The 22,391-nt window shown below is 38.9% G+C and overlaps 1 protein-coding gene across 22 annotated transcripts; it reads left to right on the plus strand.

Annotated features, from left to right (window-relative positions):
• Positions 1-3,602: 3,602 nt before the first annotated feature.
• Positions 3,603-21,139, plus strand: LOC110523948 (paired box protein Pax-6). Of its 22 annotated transcripts, none has more exons than XM_036978621.1 (15): positions 4,956-5,330; positions 7,445-7,593; positions 10,240-10,317; positions 10,575-10,628; positions 11,356-11,385; positions 13,832-13,962; positions 14,272-14,313; positions 14,403-14,633; positions 14,945-15,110; positions 18,518-18,676; positions 18,989-19,071; positions 19,188-19,344; positions 19,602-19,714; positions 20,034-20,181; positions 20,309-20,524. In XM_036978621.1, exons 4-15 carry the CDS (start codon positions 10,616-10,618, stop codon positions 20,392-20,394), a joined length of 1,359 nt encoding a protein of 452 aa, XP_036834516.1. In that variant the 5' UTR covers positions 4,956-5,330; positions 7,445-7,593; positions 10,240-10,317; positions 10,575-10,615; the 3' UTR covers positions 20,395-20,524. The 22 variants fall into 22 exon arrangements, with proteins under 22 accessions (XP_036834465.1, XP_036834516.1, XP_021458883.1 ...); XM_021603208.2 differs by having other exon boundaries at positions 11,362-11,385; XM_036978570.1 differs by lacking the exons at positions 4,956-5,330; positions 10,240-10,317 and adding an exon at positions 3,603-3,791.
• Positions 21,140-22,391: the final 1,252 nt, after the last annotated feature.

Genomic DNA, 22,391 nt, shown 5'->3' on the forward strand with positions numbered 1-22,391 from the left:
TATGAATGACAACATGATATACTGAAAATAAGGCACTTACTTTGATAGGAACGCACACATGTCCAAAACTATTATTTGTAAGGAAAACAACAATGAAGGCAATGCGAGCGCCAGCCAGAAAATGTGCCAGGTAGTGCAAGACTGCGCAAATGTCAGCAAACTTGATCTGCGGAAACAGTGTGGAAGTGCTTGGGCTCTCCTTGAAGAATGACGTTTGTCCGGCTCAGTAAACCCTCAAACATAAATTGTCCACAATACTGAAATGGGTTAGGGTTAGGGTTATGTAAATGAACTTCTATGTGAATTAATGAGGAGACAGAACACACCTCAATTCAATCTGTTGTTATATAATGAAAACTTGTTCGAAAATAATTTGAAACTGACAAGTTGAAACATAGCCTATAGATAATTAGCAGGCAGCGCAAATTAACTGTCCTGTTGCATAACAATCACATTGAGGAACAGTGAGTGCATTCTGACATCACGTGAAACTAAAAACTCACACTGGGGTGACCGTTAGAGATATTTGGAACTCACTTGTGAAAAGGTTAAATGGGTAGTTTGTAAATGTGTAGAATGTGTTTGTTTTGGGTCCACACTGCTAAGTTAACTGATGTAAATTAGACTGTCACAGAGGATTTTCTTCTGAATAACTGGTCAGGGCACTTTCCATTCAGCTTCAGGTAACTTTGATTTAAGGTTTTATCACACCTGTAGTGACTACTTCTATCCGTCACGCCCATTGTTGCTTATCCATAGTTCACTAGATATATCAATGGAATTACACCCACCACAATGTAGAAAAACAGAATGCTTGGACGTGATCCCAACGCTGCCACCAATGTAGCGGAAGAAAGTGTTGGCTGCAACAGGGTCTCTAACCAGGGCTCATACGTGACAAAGTCAGCTCTAACGGCTGTTTCCCCACATTTATTGACAAATTATGAAAATGTATCCCCATTCTCCAATCAAAGACCTTCATCAATTCCACAAAAAACAGACAAATACGTTTTTTTTACTCCAATCTGGCAACCCTCATAAAATCGGACATAGCACCAATATCCCAATGTATTAAGTGAAAACAAGCATAGAAAACAGCATTGGCATTAATTTTTAAAAAAAAGTAAAAACATAACGCCACTATTAAATATAAATAAATGTGGGATACAAAAAATACGGTGTAGAACACCATTGTCCAAAATGCATTGCTCCAATAACTTTCAAAAGATTGTTCCTGAAGTTTGCCCCATAAAAATATATTTTCCTATGAATGGTCACACGAAAATGTGTATTTTCCTACAAATCAAGTCGCACACGAATGTGTGTATTTTCACACGAATTAAAAACGCACGAAATCTGCTGAAATACTTTTTGTACATATTTGCACGAATTGAGTGTGAGATTGTGTTGGTCCTATAGCCTATGCCTTCACTAACTCCCCACTTTCGTGTCATGGAAATGACAAATATGTAACTTTTTTCCCATAGAATTTGGTTCAATATTGTAGCTAGCCTATTGCATCAAAATCAATGTGAATGAAGAGTAGTTGGCAGCTGTCAATCTCAGTATTTCGCTTCACCCACGTCTATTACAAGGGTCACGGAGTAAGACCAAATCCTTCTGTTATCCTTCTTCATGTTCTCTAGTGTAGAAAGCAGCAACATGGACGCTGGCGGGATGAACAACAAAAACATGTCCATGAATGTTATTAAGGGTTTTGTTGTAGGAATACCAACAACTGCATGTTCTGATAATGTTTTTGTGCGCATAAAGAATCGTGTTGTCCTGTGAGAGAAGAGGGACAGTTTAATGATGGAGGGTCTTTCTGCCGGGTGCGTTTTCAAACAGGCTACATTGTAGATCGAACTGAGCCTTGTCACGTCGAGACAAAACCATTTCTAACCTACAGGACGTGCCTGTCGACTTTGAACAAATTGGGTCCAGTCACCCCGAGGCCCGAGGGAATGCAGTTAATGTTTCAGTCAAGGCTGGACGACGCGCAGAACAACAAATGAAACACTACATTTATTAGAATATTTCACAGAGAAGAGAAACATAGAAAAGGAACAAATACACAAATTGCCTACAATTGGCCTTAAAATAACTATGAAATACTTTCTTTAGATTGTTATTTTTCCCAGACCAGTATTTCCTCAAATAAATTGCTTGCTATTTTATGATAAATGTCATAACTGAATGGTGGCATGTGCTATGTATGATCAACTCATGCAGACTGCACATTTCCAGTGTAGACTATTAGCTCAGGAGAGTTGATTGCCAGTGGACTCCCATGCTATATTGTATGCTACTTAGCCTACAGCAATCTGATCAAAAAACAAGTTTTGCAAGTGCATAGGCCTATAAATTAGCCCTCCCAAACCACATGGGCAGACTTCTTGATGCACATCTAACCTAGGTCTATAAAGAAGAAAATCCAAATTGAACACAATCATTTTCAAGTATACCTCATTCCATCAAAACATCCGACAGTTATTCCAGTTTTGTCATGAGGTAATCCTTTATCGACTCACAGCTGTAATGTGGTAACATGGTCAGTCCCTGGACTTTTACCACCAGCTTCGCTGCAAACAAATGCTTGGGGATGTAGGCCCCTAGTTATTGCCACCACCGATCTGCATGGCTAGAATCAAGGCTAATAGTAAATGTTGGCCTTTGTTTTTAATTTTCTCAGTTTGAGTGAGCACCAGACTGGATCCCTGTAAATTTATGGTGCACTGCATGAGCAAATGTTTTCCCAAACTTTTTAATTATATTTTTGACGGAAATATTTGGATTTTTTATTTTATTTTTTAAAACATTATTGTTATTATGTTAACATAATAATAGTAATAACAATACAAAAAAGCATTATAATTATTATGATGATGATTAGTAGTAATAGTAGTAGGCCTAATAGTAGTATTAATAATATTAATATTATTATTCATATTATTATTATTAAAGTGGGTCGTTCGTGAATGAACGGCTCTTTTTGAACGGCTCTTTTTGGTGAATGTCAGGAACCGAATCACATCTGTGAAAGAGACGTTCATTTGCTCCCTGATTTGCATACTGTTAGTACTGCCTTTTGAGCTCCAGACTACGATTAGGTCTATCTGTAGATAAATTATAAAAACGTTCTCTGAAGATTGTAATTCCTCACTGCAGGAAGAATAGATAGTGATGAAAGAGTAATTTTCTCGTCCACACACATTTTTGCAATGTGTTCATTTTCTCTCTCTTTTTTTGCAGACGTCGAATAATTTGGTAACGTAAAAACGTATTTCAACTGACATGTCACGATCTGACATAATGGCAGGCATATTGTAAGCTTTACATTAGATATTTGATATTGTTCCATGGTTTTAAGTACAGCCTACATTTTTAAGCGAAACTGAACGAAGAGCCGTTTGGAGCCAAATTAACGGCTCTTTTAGCTGTACCGAGACAAATGAGCCGCCTCACTGAAGAGACTCGGAATGCCCATCACTAATAAGTAGGTTTGGATATCTCCCGCTGCGATTTCCTAGTTAGCGGAGTGATAAGTGGTGTCCAAGGTGACGTGTAGCGGCACTACTGCCAATAACTGCCAAGTTGTGGATGATATTAGTCGAAAGTTTGTGGTAGAAGGGACATGGTCATTTCATATTCTCATCGACGTGGAAATAAATTGCAATTCACTAGGTTACAATGAAAACCATGGAGTCTAAACATCACAATCTATACATTATTATTTCTGTTTTATGATCAACACGGACTGGAAACGCAAGTGGATCTTTATTTTCTATCAGGTATGACTTTATACATCTTTATACGTCAACCAATACTCTTTATAGGCCTACGGCTTTCCAGGTGTGGTGGCTTGGATATATTTATCCTTGCTATTAAATAAAGCCGTTTACAAACACATTTCCCTATGCTTAATTGTTCCTACTGAGCTCCGAGGAAGCATGTTTATTGAACCCGAGGTAAGTCTTCACGTGATGCTAGAGTACGGAAAGTTGTCCAAAAAGATTGCTTAATTAAACAGGCTATAGGACATAAAGGACGTAAACGTAACCTTTTATGGATTTAATGCAACTACCGTTTTTTATGCAAACATGATTAAGTGTTAATAATATAAATAATAACAATTAATACAAATCATTTGTGTGTGTTATTAGGTTATATAGTTGATATAATCGCAGTATTTGCCTAGATAGGCTCTTGTAAATTAGTAAAATAATGTGAGTATAACAACACGGCAGTGAGTGCACACTGAAGCTTACCTCATGACTAAATTGAGAGCCACTTTCCACACCTCCCTAATTAGTGGCATTTATCGAGGAATATGTTAGTCCTGCTGTCAGGATTAACAAGTGTTTGAAGTAAAGAATCTGGCAATGAACCATGTCCTGAAAAATGACAAAATCTTTGGTTATACTTCAAATTCTGAATATGGGTCAGCATCACAATTAATAAACACATATTGCCTGACCAGGTATAGCCATGGCAAACATTGTGTTACCCCCCTCCTTCCACAAATTAGTTATTCATGGTTTTATTCCACAACTTTTATTCATTCGGTAGTAGATCATTTCTGTCAAGTATAGCTTAGATACAATTTATAATTTGTCACCGGTAATACTCCAAGATCAATTGCCATACTACTAGTTAGCTGTTGAATATAATATTCATGTTCATAATCTTACGTTTCCCAGAACCGATCCTCTCATTAACCTCTGGTAAATCAATGGGTATATCAACACACATTCGCTTTGGTTGATATTTTAAAGTCTCTTGCTCTCTCTCTCTCTCTCGCTCTCTCTCTCTCTCTCTCTCTCTCTCTCTCTCTCTCTCTCTCTCTCTCTCCTTTCCTCCCTCCCCACTCTGTCACTGTGTTCCCAAGGATGACGTCAGCCGTATTCAGTGCGACCTCCCCTTATGATTTTTTTTTGTTCAAAACTTTTTAGGCGGTCGTCAAAGACCACTTTGCCCGAGGGAAAAGGAGCGACAAGATTACAGTCTTCTCCCATGGCTTGAGAGAGTACTTTCTGCTTATCCGAAAGGCATTAGGCTAATTGATAGTCTTCAACATAGCAATTGCAACTCGTGAATGTCGGCTGAGTTGTTCCAATGAATGGATTTACATTGAGATTTTTTTATTTTTTTTTACACTTGTTGATTTCAACCAATTCAATCCGCAGTCAAGTAACAAGATAACTCAACCACAAGACAAGAACAAGGCGGATTACGTCTTTCCAAATAATTCAATTATCCATTGGTGCTATTGTTACAACAGGTTGATCTGGGATCTTCTCATTGAATTGAGTGAAGAGGAAGTAATTGGGGTTTGTACATTACAATATAGCAAACGTTGGTTCTTCAGTGGGTCTATGGACATGAAAGACGGCTTTTGTTGCAGCCAACTGCAGTTTCAGGGTAAACTTGTAACGATGCCTTTTCGTCCATAGATGTGCATCAAAGCAATTATAACTGTATTTTCAACATTCTTTGACATAGTCATGTTTTACTTATTTGCATACATAACATGTTTGACCTATGCGGTGCATGCTCGGAACGCTTCATGAAATATTCAAATAAAATACCCTATTCAAACGCCCACCTTTAACTACTAACACATATTTTACTACACACAAACCTTCAAATCAATGCAACATTGAACGAGTAGCCTATAATTCATGAAACCTACTGAAAGTAGCATCTTGCTCTGCTATCTATACAAACCTGTTTTGATGGGCCAACTTCTGAAAACAAACATTTCACTCAAATAATTGACTATTTTTTCACAGTGTGTGCCAAAGTGTTTAGGCAACAATAAGAATTCACAGCAAGGATTTTAGAGGAGTGGAATGGAAGTTATGTGAAAGTATTAAACGAAGTTTCAGAACTTCACCACAGGGCTAGAGATGACAGTGCATGACGGTCGCGGCAGCTCATTATCCCGCTCCCATTCATCCGCCCTTTCATTGCGATGCAAACTCTTTGGCAGAGTCGTTTGTCTCCGCATTGTACTTTAGTTGGGAATGCAATGGTTGTCAGGACTCTTATTCAGTTTCAAGATAGTTTATTGATGAGCTCTGACTTTTAGCACTTTTCACATTTCAAAGGAAGTCAAGTGTACGCATCCACGACCACGACTTAATTTTATGGTCTGCGCGTTGCGACACTTTCACCCCTCTTTTAGGTTACCCCACCACGCCACAACCCCCCTCGTTTCTTATTCCACGACACGGAATCTGTTCCATTTGAACAAATGATTGGAACACCCCTAGCCGAGACTGGTTCTCCAATTGTAACCTAAAATGCAGGCAAGGAGGGGTTGCTTTGGAGTGCCAGGCATTCTACAAATGTAGTTCGGGTGTGTGGTCATGACTGCAAAGACATTTGGTTATATTTACGTCCTGTGTTATCTATAATCTAGAAGCCTCGACGCTGCGTCCTGCCTATCATTTGATCCATAGAAAATTAAGAAAGATCATCAGCCTCGGTATTATATTTATTTAGTCGGTAGATATTGTTTGTCATTTAGGGGTAAACAACCAAATCTACAAGATGTGATGTCAGTCAACAGCAACACGTGCAGGTTTGCGCTTGCTTCAGTGACTGCACTCTGCCCTTTAGGCTGCTGCGTAAAGATTGTAGGCTATGCAAAGCTTTCAAAAGCTACCGCCTAATAAATCCCTTACTGGAATAATTCAGTAAGCGGAATCTTTCAATTCAGCCTTTAGATGTTTAAAATAAATAAACGTTAACGTATCACACTATGCAAATGGTTAAAGCGGTGTTCTATTGGTTTTTATCAGTGAATTATCAGTCGTAAACTATCAAAAAATGAAGATGGACTGCAAATGGTTCATGTTGATCCGTTTGAGGTCGGCACGCAGCATGTGTTCACTGCCCTTACGTCCATTTGCAACTTCAGGTTCATGGTTAGTGTAGGAAATATTGTATGCGTTCCACGATCGTGGAGCCCTGTGAGTTGCACTTGCCCTCCCTTGCCCTCATCCAATAGCATTTTTAAAGGATATATTCCGTGTATGTGTGTGCGTGTGTGTGTACGCGCGCGCGCGTGTGTGTGTGTGTTAGAGAAGGAGAAATTAATGTGCATGTGCAGAGTGATTAGTGGGTTTGAAAAGCAAGCTCTGGCTTTGCCCGGTTTCCCGCTCTGGCACCACGAAGTAGGAGGAAGTGTTTCGCTAGAAGATGATGACAGAGGTCAGGCACTGCTAATGGGCCACTGAAGAGGAGTGGAGGCGAGGCACAGACCAGGAACACATACATTAATACACTAGTACCATCACCAATCAGCATAGGTGCGCTACCCTCTCCCTCTCTCTCTCTCCCTCTCTCTCTCTTTCTCTCTCTCTCTCACGAGCGCACATTTTCAGTCTCGCGCAGTCCTGACATCCCATTTTATTGTCAATATCTGCTTCCTTCACAGGGATTTCCATCTCTATTCAAGATCACTTGGAAAATATATACAAGGACAATTATTCGACGGGGCTATCCAGCACTGTGGCTCCGTCTCTTTTGCGCTCAGACTTATCAACAAGGGCTTTGGCTGCAGTGTACACAGGATGCCTCAAAAAGGTAAACTCCGATTTCTTGGCACTTAGTACCTACATTTCAGACAGCACACATTATTCACCCAACCATGCGTACCCCAACCAAGCTCACACATTACACGATTTTAGAGTGAAACATAAAATAAGGCTACGTGTTGAAAAGGCAAATTACAATTAAGTTAATAACTTGCAAGTTCTTGTTGTAATTTAGAAAGAGAATCCGATTGGCTCAAGTTTTCAGTGATGGTTATGTCGGCTTTGATGAAGGAACTTCGGCACACAGACTAGTGGCAGCCTAATTGGAACATTTCAGTCCGCCTCTTTCTTACTCTGGTATTGCTTGTATGCCGTCGTTGGTTGCGGATAGCTTAATGCTTATTTATAACAGGAAAGAGTAAAACGTCACGTTATGCCAGTAATCAGTCCAGAGAATGGGGACGCAATGATCCGATGAGCAAGGGTGTCAAGTTGAATCATACAGTCAGACTCACCCGGGCACCATCACAAAAAAAATGCTCTGTGAACTTTAGGAAAAAGTTAACCCTAACCCTTTTTCATGTATTAAATTACAATTGAAATAGTCCTACTTACTCAACACAAATAGTAAAGTGGTTTTCACATTTGCAGGATATATAGGCCTATGTGAAAACAGTTCAGAAATCCACTCATAATAAATAATACATGATTAAGCTTAGCCTGTAGCTATTTTTCCATCCAAAATAATGATGATGATGATAATGATTAGAATGAGTGCGTATTAGGCTACTTTTTACATGCTCTAGATAAAACAAGTAGAAGAAAATACAGACAAAACTCAACATCAAAACTTTGTTTATATTAGAGGTTCATTTTGATTGGGCTATTTATAACATTGGGATATGCATTACGCTTTTGACTCTTCCAGTACAATAGGCCAATTGCTTTATTCTAATTGCAAAAAAATATGGTAGCTATTGGTCTAATGGTAGCTATGTTATTGTTGCTATATGGAGTTGTTCTGCATATAAATGAAGGGAATAATATAGGCCTTTACAAGTCTGAAGAAGCATGTTCAATTGAAATTCCAGTAGTTGTGGGTTAAAACGGGCAAAATACAGATGAGGCCCTTGTATTTTGCGGACTGCATCAAATAAATGATATAATTGTAGCTAGACCTGAACAAAAAGCAAATGATTGGGTTTTCATCATCTCATCTTAGTGTGAAGTAAGAAAAAATCAAATCAAATCCAAATCAAATGTATTTATACAGCCCTTCTTACATCAGCTGAAATCTCAAAGTGCTGTACAGAAATCCAGTCTAAAACCCCAAACAGCAAGCAATGCAGGTGTAGAGCACTAATAATTATATTTACAAGTAGGCTGCTTTCGGGTTAAGTTCATGCTTAAAACATTTTATTATTTTAGACATCAATATCAATATAAACTCAGAACCCTTTACTTTGCTTTTCCAACACTTTCCATTGCATCATTACATTTGAAAGCAATTAGCATGAGAAAAATGCAAAGAAATCTTTGTAGCTACACCTATCTACGTATAAACATCTACAATGACTGAACCAATAGCGCATGTAATTATTATTATTATTTTTTTAAATGATTATTAATTGTGAATTGTAATGATGTCTTAGTTGAATTTACACAGTTTCTTTCGAGTATTCTCCATTCATAGGAATAACACGTGCTGCACATCTTGGATGTATAGGCTATTTATTTGTGGATGTCCACTGTAAATACACATACAGTCCATCTCCTGTTTAAAAAGGAGGTGACAAAAAGGGAGAAAATCAAAGCTTGGACTATTTCCTTAGTGGCCTCCTTTTCGGCAAATGTTTTGAATGGGCTCTTTATGGCAATTGTCTTTTTCCAATTGAGCACCCGACTGAGCTGTTGAATATTATTATTTGTTTAAACCTTAACCAAACACCAGTAACACAATTATCTCCAGATATGTATAACAATAAATTGCGTTTCTAATTTATAAAAATTAAAAAACTAAAAAAAGCAGAGGGATACGGGCACCGGGTCACGGCAAGCAGCAGTGGAACTGTGGCGGTGTGAGGGGTTTGTTGTTGTGCTGGGCATGGCCACAGTGGGAGGGGGTTGCTCCCTTCAGCTCTTTGTATTCCTGAGTTATTGGTACGGTTAGTACGAGGCTGGGTATATAGTTAGGGAGCCTCAGTTATACTCTCTGGATTCTGGTGTAGAAGCAGAAAGGACGCCATTGTTGAAATTCTGCAGGCTTTGTTGGAGAGCCTTCACCCCCTTCCCGATTTCACTTTCCAGAGCAGCCAACCGAGGTAGACGGCGTATGTCACTAGTCGACTACATCTAAAGACATCTAAACGTATATTACTGAAGTTTTTAATTGTATGGAAAGGGGATGGACTGAAATGTTCATGGCCAATATAATAACAGTAATATTAACACGAAGAGCCCTGAACAATGTTGCACCTCTTAATATGCACATTTATTCAGAAATCCTTAATTGTATTTCTTTATTAAAGGTAGCCTACTCTCAATACACCTAAAATACAGTTAAAGCAGATAATATTGAACATTTTCTCAAATTACTGCAATGCTATTCATCTCATGAAATGAGTTGGAAAATACGTCTGACTTTATAAAAACGAAACTTAAGGTGTACTAATAAAATGTTTTGCTTTGTCCTTAGGGAGAATATATTAACTAGTGAGAAGCAGATGAGAGAGTCTTTAAATTGTTTTAAGCGGACAGTCCACACTGTTTCCAGGCAAGTTTAAACACTGAATATATATATTCCAAAACATATAGAACAACAGACGATATTGTGCTCTCGTATTATAAAATATGAATGGATAATAGCCTAATGCATCCTGAGTCATTCATGAGTAATAATAGTGCCCGCCGTAATTTTCTAATTGCACCAAATCAATGTCTGCGATGTGTATGTCTCCTTTGTATTGTATTAGTCTATTATTATCAGCATGCCAATACTGATCATTGTCATTCCTTTCCCATGACTAATAGAATACTATAACCGGGCCACGTGGGAATCTGGCGTTGCGTCCATGATGCAAAACAGTAAGTTGTGTTTTTTTCTGAGTAACTTATACTTTGAGCTGGAAAGAGGCAGGTGGCACATGACATTTATGCTGAAAGATGTTGGTTTGCATGTTTGTGTAGAATAAGGCCACTGCTTTTGGGCTTGTTTACATTTTATGAATTATAAATTATTTTCATATTTTGTTCCACACAGTGGTCATTCTGTCATTGGAATTTGACTAGTATGCTTCCACTAACCTGTACGTGTAAGAACTGAAATAGAGCCCAACATCTGCAACTGTACTGTCATATCAGAGAAGGGGCTAGCAGGAAGTAAAGGCCTAGATTATTTTATTTATTGGCCAATTGCACAACTTCCAATGCAGTTGTTTTGACACACACACACACACACACACACACACAGGAAGAAAGAAAGGTTATTCTTGATATGATAAAATAGCATTTCAGAAACGCCTGTTGGGGTATGCCAATTCACGTTGTTCATTATATGCTCTAACGGACATTGCATTCATCTCATGGAGAATGTGTAATGTTTATGAAGAGGTTATCCCTTCTATATTACCACAGTGTGGGCTACAATTGTATGCTTTGATGAGACGTTGAGTTTTTTTAACGAATGCATTGGACCTATAAACGTTAGAGCAGATTTGACATATTTGAGATGTTATTCAGTAATTCATAATGAATCATGTTGTGTGGTGGGCAGAGTGACAATAAAAAACATATATTTTCTTTCTTAATGCTGGACAAGAGGTGTATGACATCTGTAACGAAGGTGTGTGGAATAGCTTACCTCTCATTCTCTTAACTGAACGACACGTTTGTGCTGCAGTGTGCTTTCATATCTATGCCAATACATGATATTGCCTTGGCTTAGCCTTGAACCTCATGTATATTTCCATGTCAGGCCTAAAATGTATTACGTTATAGACGTAGGATCAGATGGAAGATGTGACGCTCTACACTTGAAAGACCTCCAACCAAACAAAGCATTTGAATCTAGGTCAGTTTAAGTAGGGCATATGAAATAATTGAGCAGTGAGATGAAGTCCCATATTCCCTCTCACATTTGAAAAAGAAATCTGAGGCCTTCAAATAAACGCAATAAACTGCACGAGTTTTTTCTTTGCTCATTAATTTTATTCGAGATTTTTTTCTAAAGACCAGACATATCGTGTCTGTTCCTCACCTTTTAAATGAGCCTACTGGCTACCAAAATATTAGGCCTAGGCTATATATTATAGCCTGTAATCAAGATTGTATAGGCGTATGCCATTATTCATGTCTTGTTACATATTTTAATGTGATGGTGATGTTATATGGGGTGGTCTTTTGAGCGAAATGCTGAGCAGATATGATTCCGGTGAGGCCTTTAGTTTGTCTGAAGGTCGCGGCTGGCTCTGCAGGCTTTGTGCTAATAACTCCTGGGTGTATATGAAACTGAGCGTCCAAATTGACGCCATATGTTTTCCTATTAATTGACTTGCAATAGAATACAAGGCGCATAATCATTGCCACCCGGCGAGATCGACAGCACTTACCGTTGGGAATTATATAATGATAAAGAATTAGGCCTAACCTTTCTAGTGAAACTTTTATATTATTATCTCTGTGTGGCAGTGATCAAGTGGATTTATTTGAGCACTATACGGGAGGCGTGTTCAAATCCAATAAATCTTCAATATGCTTTTCCCTGCTGACCTATCAAATGCACAAACACAATTGATTTAATCTAATCCTGGAATTAACCTAAAAAAATGACATAGCGATGGATTTTCTCTTACAGCAGTCTACCCCTAAGCAAATAGCCTATATTTCCACCCTGATTTTGGCTAGAATTTGTGACTTTAGCCCTATGGCAGTAGACAACAAATTCACAAACACATGTAGCCTAATGTTCTATTTGTAAGGCCTAATATAATATTATAATTGATGTAGGGCCTACCTATTTTTTAATTCGTATTTGAAAACAGTAACAAAACAGAAATAAAACAAGGGAGTCTAAAGTCTCCAGCAGACTCATAAAAACAGTGTAAATATAGGCTGTGTTGTTTTTTGTTGCTTGAAAAAAAAAGAATGTCACTTTTTATATATTAAGAGCGACGCGCGCTCCCATCCTCGTGCCCGCGCACAGCCCCCTGGCTACCATAAAATGAAGCTTCCCTTGAAGGGTAAATGAGTAGGGTCCAATTTAGTCTGAGTGATATCCAAATGCAGACAGCTAGGGTCGTTTTATCATGCTACTATTTGTCGTGATGATGCGATTTTCAAAAGCAGAGCAGTGTCATAAAGTGACATGCCTGCCACAAGTGCTCCAACTGATCTTTTCAATTAGCCTTCCATGCATGATCCAGGGCGACTTCCGCCTATTTCTAGAAATTAAGCTCAAACTTGACGTGCAGCTAGCTTTATTTTAAAGACAAATGTCAGCCAGGCTCATCATATTTTCCCACTCTTCTATATTTGGAGCTTATTTATTGCTAAGGAGCTTGTGCTCTTAGAGTCAATTTAACGTGAGGCTTCGAAGGGAAGGGAGCGGAGAACTAGAGCAGACGTAGGCGACTACAGGGAGGCTCCTTTTCCGTTTGACTTCAGGTTTGGTCTGGTTTTCTGGGCTATCCTAAGCTGGATATTGTTAATTGACTCGCATGAAAGTACTTGTTTACACGAGCGTTTGTGATGTTTTGGCTAGTGTAACAAACATCAAGTTGATATACATAGGATTAGGTGATGATTTGTTTGAAGTGTTGACATTATACTGTAATTACTACTTTATAATGCTGTGCAGCAAATAGCATTACGCTATTTGAGCTAAAGCTTTGCAAAGATGCTCAAATCTCGGCTCAGTGGGCTAGATATGTTTTGGTCCAGCTCATACAACACCGCTGAGGCTAATCAATGTTCTGCATGTGTGATTAGAACAATATTGTAGAAAATAATGATATTGCGTGCATATCCGGAAAGCATTTCAAACATCTGACAAATGAACAATGGCAATAATTACACACTATGCAAAGTCCAGGGTGATTTATTCTATGTTTGGTGCTGAACGTTCCGTTTAGTTTAGTCTCTTGTTTCTGCTTGATAACTTTTATTTGTGCATAGTTAACCACTAAACCGCTAGCATCGGAGACATCTGTAGTGAAGTGCCTAGCAGTTTGTAATCACAGCTCTTGATTCGTGGCTTAACTAAAGAGAGTGCAACCCCTGTCTCTGCCCAGGTCACAGCGGAGTGAATCAGCTTGGCGGAGTGTTCGTCAACGGCAGACCCCTGCCGGACTCAACCAGACAGAAAATAGTCGAGCTTGCTCACAGTGGCGCGCGGCCGTGCGATATATCCAGGATTCTGCAGGTGATAACACTGCATTCTTCTCTCTGTCTGCATAGTAAAACGCTTTAGAATAACATTTGCCTTGTGTAATTTGTATTTGGAACATACAACTAAATGCACAACCAACTATTGTTATTTCAAACCGTTTTAAGTTGCAGTTTTGATTTTGGATGGTGAATTACGAATTGTGGTTTGTGGTGATGCCAGGATATGTTAGGACACAACCTGCAAACATATCCATCCAAAGTAGAGATCCACTATCAGATGCATTTCAACAAAGTGCAAGTAAAATTACCGTATACCATTCAAGGTATATTTCTTGTGTTATAGACCCATGGTGATGCAAAAGTCCAAGTGCTGGACAATGAAAACGTAAGCGTAACAATGTTTGTAGTATACACATATATTACACATTAGTCTTGAATAATGTATGTGATTTGTGTCTATTGTTTTCTATTTAGGTGTCAAACGGCTGTGTGAGTAAGATTCTGGGCAGATACTATGAAACTGGCTCCATCAGACCAAGGGCGATCGGGGGTAGCAAACCAAGAGTAGCAACTCCCGAGGTGGTCGGAAAAATTGCCATATACAAGAGGGAGTGCCCGTCAATCTTCGCGTGGGAAATTCGTGACAGACTGCTTTCAGAGGGGGTCTGCACAAACGATAATATACCCAGTGTAAGTTCATTGAGTGTAAGTTACTACTCATACCATTTTATACTAATTAAAAATGAACTGAGTTAAATTACAATGAACAACTGACCTTAATATTGGTTATGATTATGCACCTGTTTCAGAACAATTACGCATTGCGATTGACGACATACATTTAGTTGATATTTTGTTTATTCCCCATTTTGATACCGAGTACATACCCAAATACATATTGTGAATGTGAGGGTATGCATGCAATTATGTGACAGATCACTTTACAAGCCAATGTGCCGTCACAACCAAGGGAAACGCTTTTAATTAATGTGAAGCATTTTGGGTTTGTCTTTCAGGTGTCATCGATAAACAGAGTACTGCGCAACCTGGCTAGCGAAAAGCAACAGATGGGCGCAGATGGCATGTATGAGAAGTTGAGAATGCTGAACGGTCAGACTGGGACGTGGGGAACCCGGCCGGGCTGGTACCCCGGAACCTCAGTGCCAGGACAGCCCAACACAGGTAGGAAAATCACTGGATTTGGCGTGAGGAGTGAGAATGTCTTTATTAGGTCATTTTATAACGAAAAGGTGTAATTATTAGCAATTTTGTATTATCATTATTATTATTGTTGTTGTTGTTGTCGTATATCATCATATCAGGCCTAATATTACCATCATTATTATTATTACAAAAAAATAAACAAAATAATATTTCCTTTTTATTTTATTGTTACAACCTTATTAGGCTACATTATTGAAAGTAGCAGGGAATATACTTTTTTTGTGGAAAATCTTAGAGGATATCAAAGTTCAGCTGATGTTGTTTGTCACTAATGCATCGGCTTTATTAGTCTTATTTGACCTATGCATGGAACTGTTAAATAGGCCTGTGCCATGCCCCGAAAATGATTCAAAGATTAGGCTACTTGCTATGATTCGACTAATTATTAACTTGCAAATTCTCGACATGTTTTTCGACAAAGTTTTTTTTTTACAATAAGGTTGTCATTTCACAATTTAGTCTGTACGATTTAGTCTGCACGATTGATGCATTTCTAGGCCCATACTCTAAGCCTATTTCTGGAGCAGTTTGTCAATGAGTCCATATTTTCCCCATCCAAACTGCTTTAAGATGAACAAATGTGAAGCAGTGTGCGGTAGGCCTATCTGTACAAAGGATGTTTCTGTCACACTCAAGAATTTGTTATGGGAACAGTTCTGTCGCTATGTAATTGCTCATTAGAGAACGTTTTGTTTCTCATTAAGGCGACATGAATAAGCGTCTAGTTTGAGGAGACAGCTGTAGAAATGTTCCACGGGAGACCCATGGACACGATATGGCACCACTTGCCAATTAGACACGTCAGTTTTAAGAGAACTAAACAATAAAGGATGGACACTATTGAAATACAAATAACCGTTTTTTTGTCCTTCATAATATCTGCGTTTTTTTGTTGTTGTTAACTACACCTGTCTCGAATGAGGAATCCCCAACAAATAAATAAATTAAGGTGAAAGGTGACCAAGTGCCAATAGTAACACATATATATTTTTATAGCAATTATTATTATTATTATTAAGTATTATTATTATTGATTTGGGGTGGTTAGAGCGTTAGGTCTGTAACCGAAAGGTTGCTGGATCGAATCCCAGAGCTGACCAGGTAAAAAGCCGTCGTTCTGCCCCTGAGCAAGGCAAATTAACCCACTGTTCCCCGTTAGGCCGTCATTGTAAATAAGAATTTGTTCTTAACTGAATTACCTAGTTAAATAAAGGTGAAATAAAAAAATAAGTATAATAGTATCATACTTATCTAATTATAGACTATCAAGGCTGTTATATAATAATAACGATGATAAGAAGTGCTTCTGCTGTTGTTGTTTGTACTTTGAATGTATCTCTGTTATCCTGTCTATTCAAAATATGCCCAAAATGTTTGTGTGAACACCTCAGCCAGCTATACCAACATCGTATGTTCACTTATGTTCTGCCATAAGTGTCTATACTTCCATGGAGTGCGATTTCAGGGAAATTAAGAATCCATTACTCCGGAAGCATACGGCAGGGTGAGGTCTCAGAGGGGGAGAAATATGGTCTCAATCTGATAAACGCCACGCAACAGTGAATAAAATAGTGGATTCATCAGAGTGACAGGGCCCAAAGAGAGACAACTCTTTCATAAGGAGAGGGTGAAAGCTCTCGTTTGCGATTTCGTGTTTTTAGAGATCAACGTGACAGTTTTTCTTATCTTTTTTTCTTTATAGAGGGCTAAAGCTGTCTATGGGTTTTAGACACTTTCTCTTTCAGGGGGTCCCAGAATGTTTTTGGTTTCTATTGCTGAAAGATGCCGCAGTTGGTTCTCTATCTTTTGGCTTGTTTTACGCCTGACTGATTGCGACACGTGATACTAAGGAATGGTTTTATTTCCCAGCGCCTTTTATTAATGAAAACAAATCCCAAAATCTAGCGACAGTTGGTCTGACTGAGGGATAATAGAACGCACATTCACTCCTTTTTTTTTGACGGATTAGCTCCAAAACCATAGCGCACCGGTCACTGATAATCTTTCTTTTTGGACACAACAGGGACATTTAAAAGGGATAACTTTAATCTTCGCGTATGTTTATAATAATGTAATAAAACACCTTGTTCTGAATAATGCATTTGGTTTTGAAACAACACATCTGTCAGACAAGCATCGGCATAACTTCAGAGCAGAGTGAACAAAGCTACCCACATATGATGATGGGTCTCTGCTGATATATAGTCGTTCAAACATATCCGCACCTATATTATTGAGCATACCAATACGGCTTAAGAATACGTATACTGAGCAACCTGCCCGTGCATGTAGAAAAAAAAACACGAACTGTGAAATGGTAATCAGTCACACAATAAACTGCCAAAGCAGATGTATCTAGGCCTACATAAATAGGTATAACGTTTGCTACGTAGGCATAATGTAATGGATAACAAGTATGCTGAATAAAGTGTCTAACAACGCCACTGACTGAGGCCCCTCAACTCACAGTTGGTTTCTCTGTCGCCTTTATGTAACAAACACTGTCTGAGCATAGAGATGTCTCATTCAATGTGTGCATTTTTTTTTCTTTTTTTTCTTCCATGGCCTAAAGAAGCCATAAATCTGAACTGGCGTTGAACAGGGCATCTTAGGAGACAGTGATTAATGATAGTAGTGCATAAAGGTTAACATACTGAGCTGAAAAGTCTGTTGACTGGAATCCTCCATACAATGAGGGGCACTGCGAGCCTGGAGAGAATCCTTTTGTGGCCTCCAATTGTGTCCTCAAAATTCTACCCATGAAAGTTTGCCAACACCCTTCACAGACCATGAATTTAATAGTTCCCCTTACTCTCCTGGTATCGCCTGGTCGTGAAAAACGGGTTTAATTCAAGTGTTGTGGTTTATTTCAACGGGTGTACAAACGCCCATGTGGACATTTTAAAAAGGAAAGTTTGGATTTTAAAGCATTTCCTGGAATCTAAATAGGTTCTACCATGTTGTCTTATATTTCATCACCAGAAGTATTGCTACATGGTCATTAAAGAACTAAGCCAAAAATAAGAATTTCCCACAACATTGTATCGCCATTTTATATAGCCTGATGTAACTAATAATATCTGGTCAAAATAACACAATGAATTGTCAAACCCAGTCAATATCAGTTGGAAGAAGCAGAGAACGCAACAAGTCTCAACATTTCATATATTATAAGATCATGTTTTAGGCACAGGCGGGGTTTGGGCATATCCTCACAGGCCTCATTAAACTCTATGCAACGCAAAATAAACTCCAATGCAAGAAAATGAAATAATTGCGCTAACAATAGGTGCACCTCTTGCTATGCATGAAAGCTGAACAAAGAGTGATAGTTTGAATTGATTGATTTATTATTTATTTTTCAGATGGTTGCCCACCGTCAGACGGCGGAGGTGAGAACACTAATTCAATAAGTTCGAATGGAGAAGACTCGGATGAGACCCAAATGAGACTTCAGCTGAAAAGAAAATTGCAAAGGAACCGCACTTCGTTCACACAAGAACAGATAGAAGCGCTTGAGAAAGGTAAATTATACCGCCACTGTCACATGTTCTCGTCCAACTGTCGGACAAAGTAATCTCATTAATGAGCTGGTGATACTAAATTAGTATATTTTAAGCATAATTAAGGCATCAAGACTGACTCATAACTAGGCCTATTCATTTGGACCATTACCACAGATTGCTGTTTTCATTGGCGTACTTTGAACGGTTTCACTGCAAATGAGATTTTTCCCCCCACAACTGTAATAGTCTGAATGCTTTTGGAGGCATATTTGATGTATATCACATTTAATTACTTCCATTCTAGTTCTAAATAATGTATTTCTTTTTCAGAGTTTGAAAGAACTCACTATCCAGATGTTTTCGCAAGGGAAAGACTTGCTGCAAAAATTGACCTCCCAGAGGCCAGAATACAAGTACAGTGACCTCTCCTTCTGCCTATTAATATCGCCTTGAATTTAGGGACATTGTAATCACATTCAAAGAAGTGACCCATCCAACACTAATCATGGAAACATGAATGTGGTTTCAGGTGTGGTTTTCAAATAGAAGGGCAAAGTGGAGGAGAGAGGAGAAACTCCGGAATCAAAGGCGGCAAGCCAGTAACTCCTCCAGTCACATCCCTATCAGCAGCAGTTTCAGCACCAGTGTCTACCAGCCCATCCCACAGCCCACGACACCAGGTTGGAGTCAGTGATCTTTATCTTTAACAAAACGTCTTATTACATCATGTGCATTCCACCTTAATCTATTGTTGTAGGATCCATTTATGGGATTTTTTTTAGAACTGTAGCCTAATCAGTATGTAAAACAAAAATGTGTACAAATGTGGGTGATAGTCAGGAGTGCCACACAATCCATTCTATGTTCCTGCAAATGAATGTTGCAAATGGCAATCAGGTGCTGACTGGTCTCTAAAATAAATGTATATATCCTACCCCTGCAGTATCGTTCTCGTCAGGATCCATGTTGGGAAGACCAGACACAGCCCTTACAAACACATACAGTGCCCTGCCACCTATGCCAAGCTTCACCATGGCCAACAACCTGCCTATGCAAGTAAGTACATCACCGTCAGATACAATAATAAATGTAGCATTTTGGTGTTTTTTTTCTAATGACTTTGCATAGCATCCAAGTTATTTACCACAATAAATGTAAACCTATACAAAGTATACATACACGTCACAAGTGAATGCTAAGAACTGGCAATGCTGTAGTAAATACTATGTTGAATTTGTAAACTAAATATGATAGTGCATTATTTACGTTCCCATGGCTTAGTGTGGCCCATCCCTTAGTTGTTGGGACTATAGATATGAGATGCTGCTAGGTGACAGGTGAATCTGACTGTCATGTGTGCTGTTTACCCCCCCAGGCTCCTGTGCCCAGCCAGACCTCCTACTCCTGCATGCTGCCCACCAGTCCCTCAGTCAACGGGCGGAGCTACGACACGTACACCCCTCCTCATATGCAGGCACATATGAACAGCCAGTCAATGGCAGGCTCAGGAGGCAACTCAACAGGTAAGCAGAGAAACGGGGTCATGACAAAATAAACAAAAATCCAAGACATTATGAATCACCATTTGCAAACATGAGTAGGCATACATGGTGCCTGAACTGATCCACCGCTCTGTGTTTGTTGTGTCAGGTCTCATCTCTCCTGGAGTATCTGTTCCTGTCCAAGTGCCAGGCAGTGAAGCAGACATGTCCCAGTACTGGCCCAGGCTACAGTAGAGACACGACTACCGTCAAGGTGTGACTCCTCGGATATTGTCTTGAACGAAGAGGCTGTCCAGCAGTATTTAATTACAGACAAGAGAAAATAGACTCTAAAAGACACTATTTTGTACTGGGATTGTGCCATTCTCTATCATTCTTTGGAGGCAAAGACTTGAAAAAGAAAAAAAGAGAAAGGACTTCTGTAAAGTGCCCGGTGTAACATCCTTAATGGGTGGAAAAAATATCTCTGTTCTCCGTTTCCAACTTATGTCATTTTTGGTGTATTTGTATATGGCCATTTGTATGTCATAATGAAAAAACAACAACGTGGATGGACTGTGAAACTGAGTTGTTCCTTGCTTCTGCTGAAAAGAAGATCATTTGTGAAGAATTTTCTGCCATTAATAGTTTTTGTCAACGTATATCAAGAAGCTCTCCCAGTCTGTGTACAGAATGTGGACTCTGGTGAAACAAGTTTGTATCATTCAAAGGCAGAGCTGGACCAGCAGGTACCAGCTGGGTACGAGAAGCCCATTTCTCTGTTCTTTTCTTTTCCAAAGCTTTCTGGCAGAATCATTGTAAATGGAAAGCATTAACCGCTAAAAAAAGAGGTGAAAAAAACAATTGGTAGCTAAAAACTGTAGATTGTGTCTTCGATATAATTCAGTTTGTTATGTCGAAATGTAAGTATTGGTCTTCCCTAGCAGTCTCCCGGACACAATTTCTATAATAAAGTTAATTTCATTTATATTTCTCTGAATATTCTATGTGTGTTTTATACACATCTTCAAGTAATTTCATTCAATTGGGTACAAGTTCTTTGTTATAGTTGTAGTTAAGAGTTTTACTTTATTCTGTCCCACTAAAACCTTTCACTGCAACAATGCATAGTAGCGCAAGGCCTCTATACATGTCTGAATTAACCATTCTTGATTGTACAAACAGACCAAAGCCTTTGTATATAATTTATGACACAACCTCCATTTCCTTTTGTAGTCTTCTGTTGCCAATTTTGTAAATATTTTGTTGACTTTTACGTAGAAGCAGAGTTTTAAATGTTAGTTTATCAGCTAGTCTTTAACTTATGAGCCAAAACCAGACATGTCCTTATAGCGGGTTGACCAGACCTTTGCTTGTCAGCGCTTTAATTTGTTTGACATGAGAGGATCCTGAAAAGTTACTTTTCACGAAAAGTTTTGCTCTATGACCCCCACAAGCTTCATGAGAGTCGCCTGAGGTCGGTGAGTTAGAATCTATTAGGACCCCACTACCGAAAGCTGAGATTCACACGAACACGGAAATGTTGTGCTCCATGACCCACACAAGCCCATTAATGGGTGGTGAAAATGAACAAAAGTGAATGAGGGGTAGAATGTGGCAAAAACAAAGGGGTAAATATGGGTCTAAAAATAGCTAAATGATCCATGGTATGACCATCTGAAAACAATTCCACATGTTAGCTTAGTAGAACATCCCCCCAAGGCACAGGCTCAAGAGGGTTAGCTAGTAATAAAACATTTATTAAAAAGATAGGTGTCCAAATTATTGGCACCCCTGTTTTGAATACTCCGGCACCCTCCCCTTGCGAAGATAATGGCACTGAGCCTTTTAAAATAAATATTTTATGAGATTGGAGAACACATTGGGAGGGATCTTAGACCATTCCTCCATACAGAATCTTTCCAGATCCTTGATATCCTTCTTTCTGTGCTTATGGAGTGCCCTCTTCAATTCAAACCACAGGTTTTCAATGGGGTTCAAGTCCGGAGACTGAGATGGCCATTGCAAAATATTGATTTTGTGTTCAATTAAGCATTTCTTTGTGGATTTTGATGTGTGCTTGCTTGGCGTTATTGTCTTGCTGGGTGATCGATCCACTTGCGGCCAAGTTTCAAACTCCTGGCAAAGCCAACCAGGTTTCTGGCTAAAATGTTTTGGTACTTGGTAAAGTTCATGATGCCGTTGACCTAATAAAGGCCCCAGGACCAGTGGAAGCAATACAGCGCCATAAC

The sequence above is a fragment of the Oncorhynchus mykiss genome, chromosome 1, assembly GCF_013265735.2.
Source record: "Oncorhynchus mykiss isolate Arlee chromosome 1, USDA_OmykA_1.1, whole genome shotgun sequence".
Taxonomy (NCBI): Eukaryota; Metazoa; Chordata; class Actinopteri; order Salmoniformes; family Salmonidae; genus Oncorhynchus; species Oncorhynchus mykiss.

Excerpts from the sequence above, each read along its gene's own strand:
- LOC110523948 (XM_036978570.1), top strand. Across the intron at positions 13,963-14,271 it reads ATATATCCAGGATTCTGCAG|ACCCATGGTGATGCAAAAGT; the intron begins GTGATAACACTG and ends CTTGTGTTATAG. Across the intron at positions 14,314-14,402 it reads AAGTGCTGGACAATGAAAAC|GTGTCAAACGGCTGTGTGAG; the intron begins GTAAGCGTAACA and ends TTTTCTATTTAG.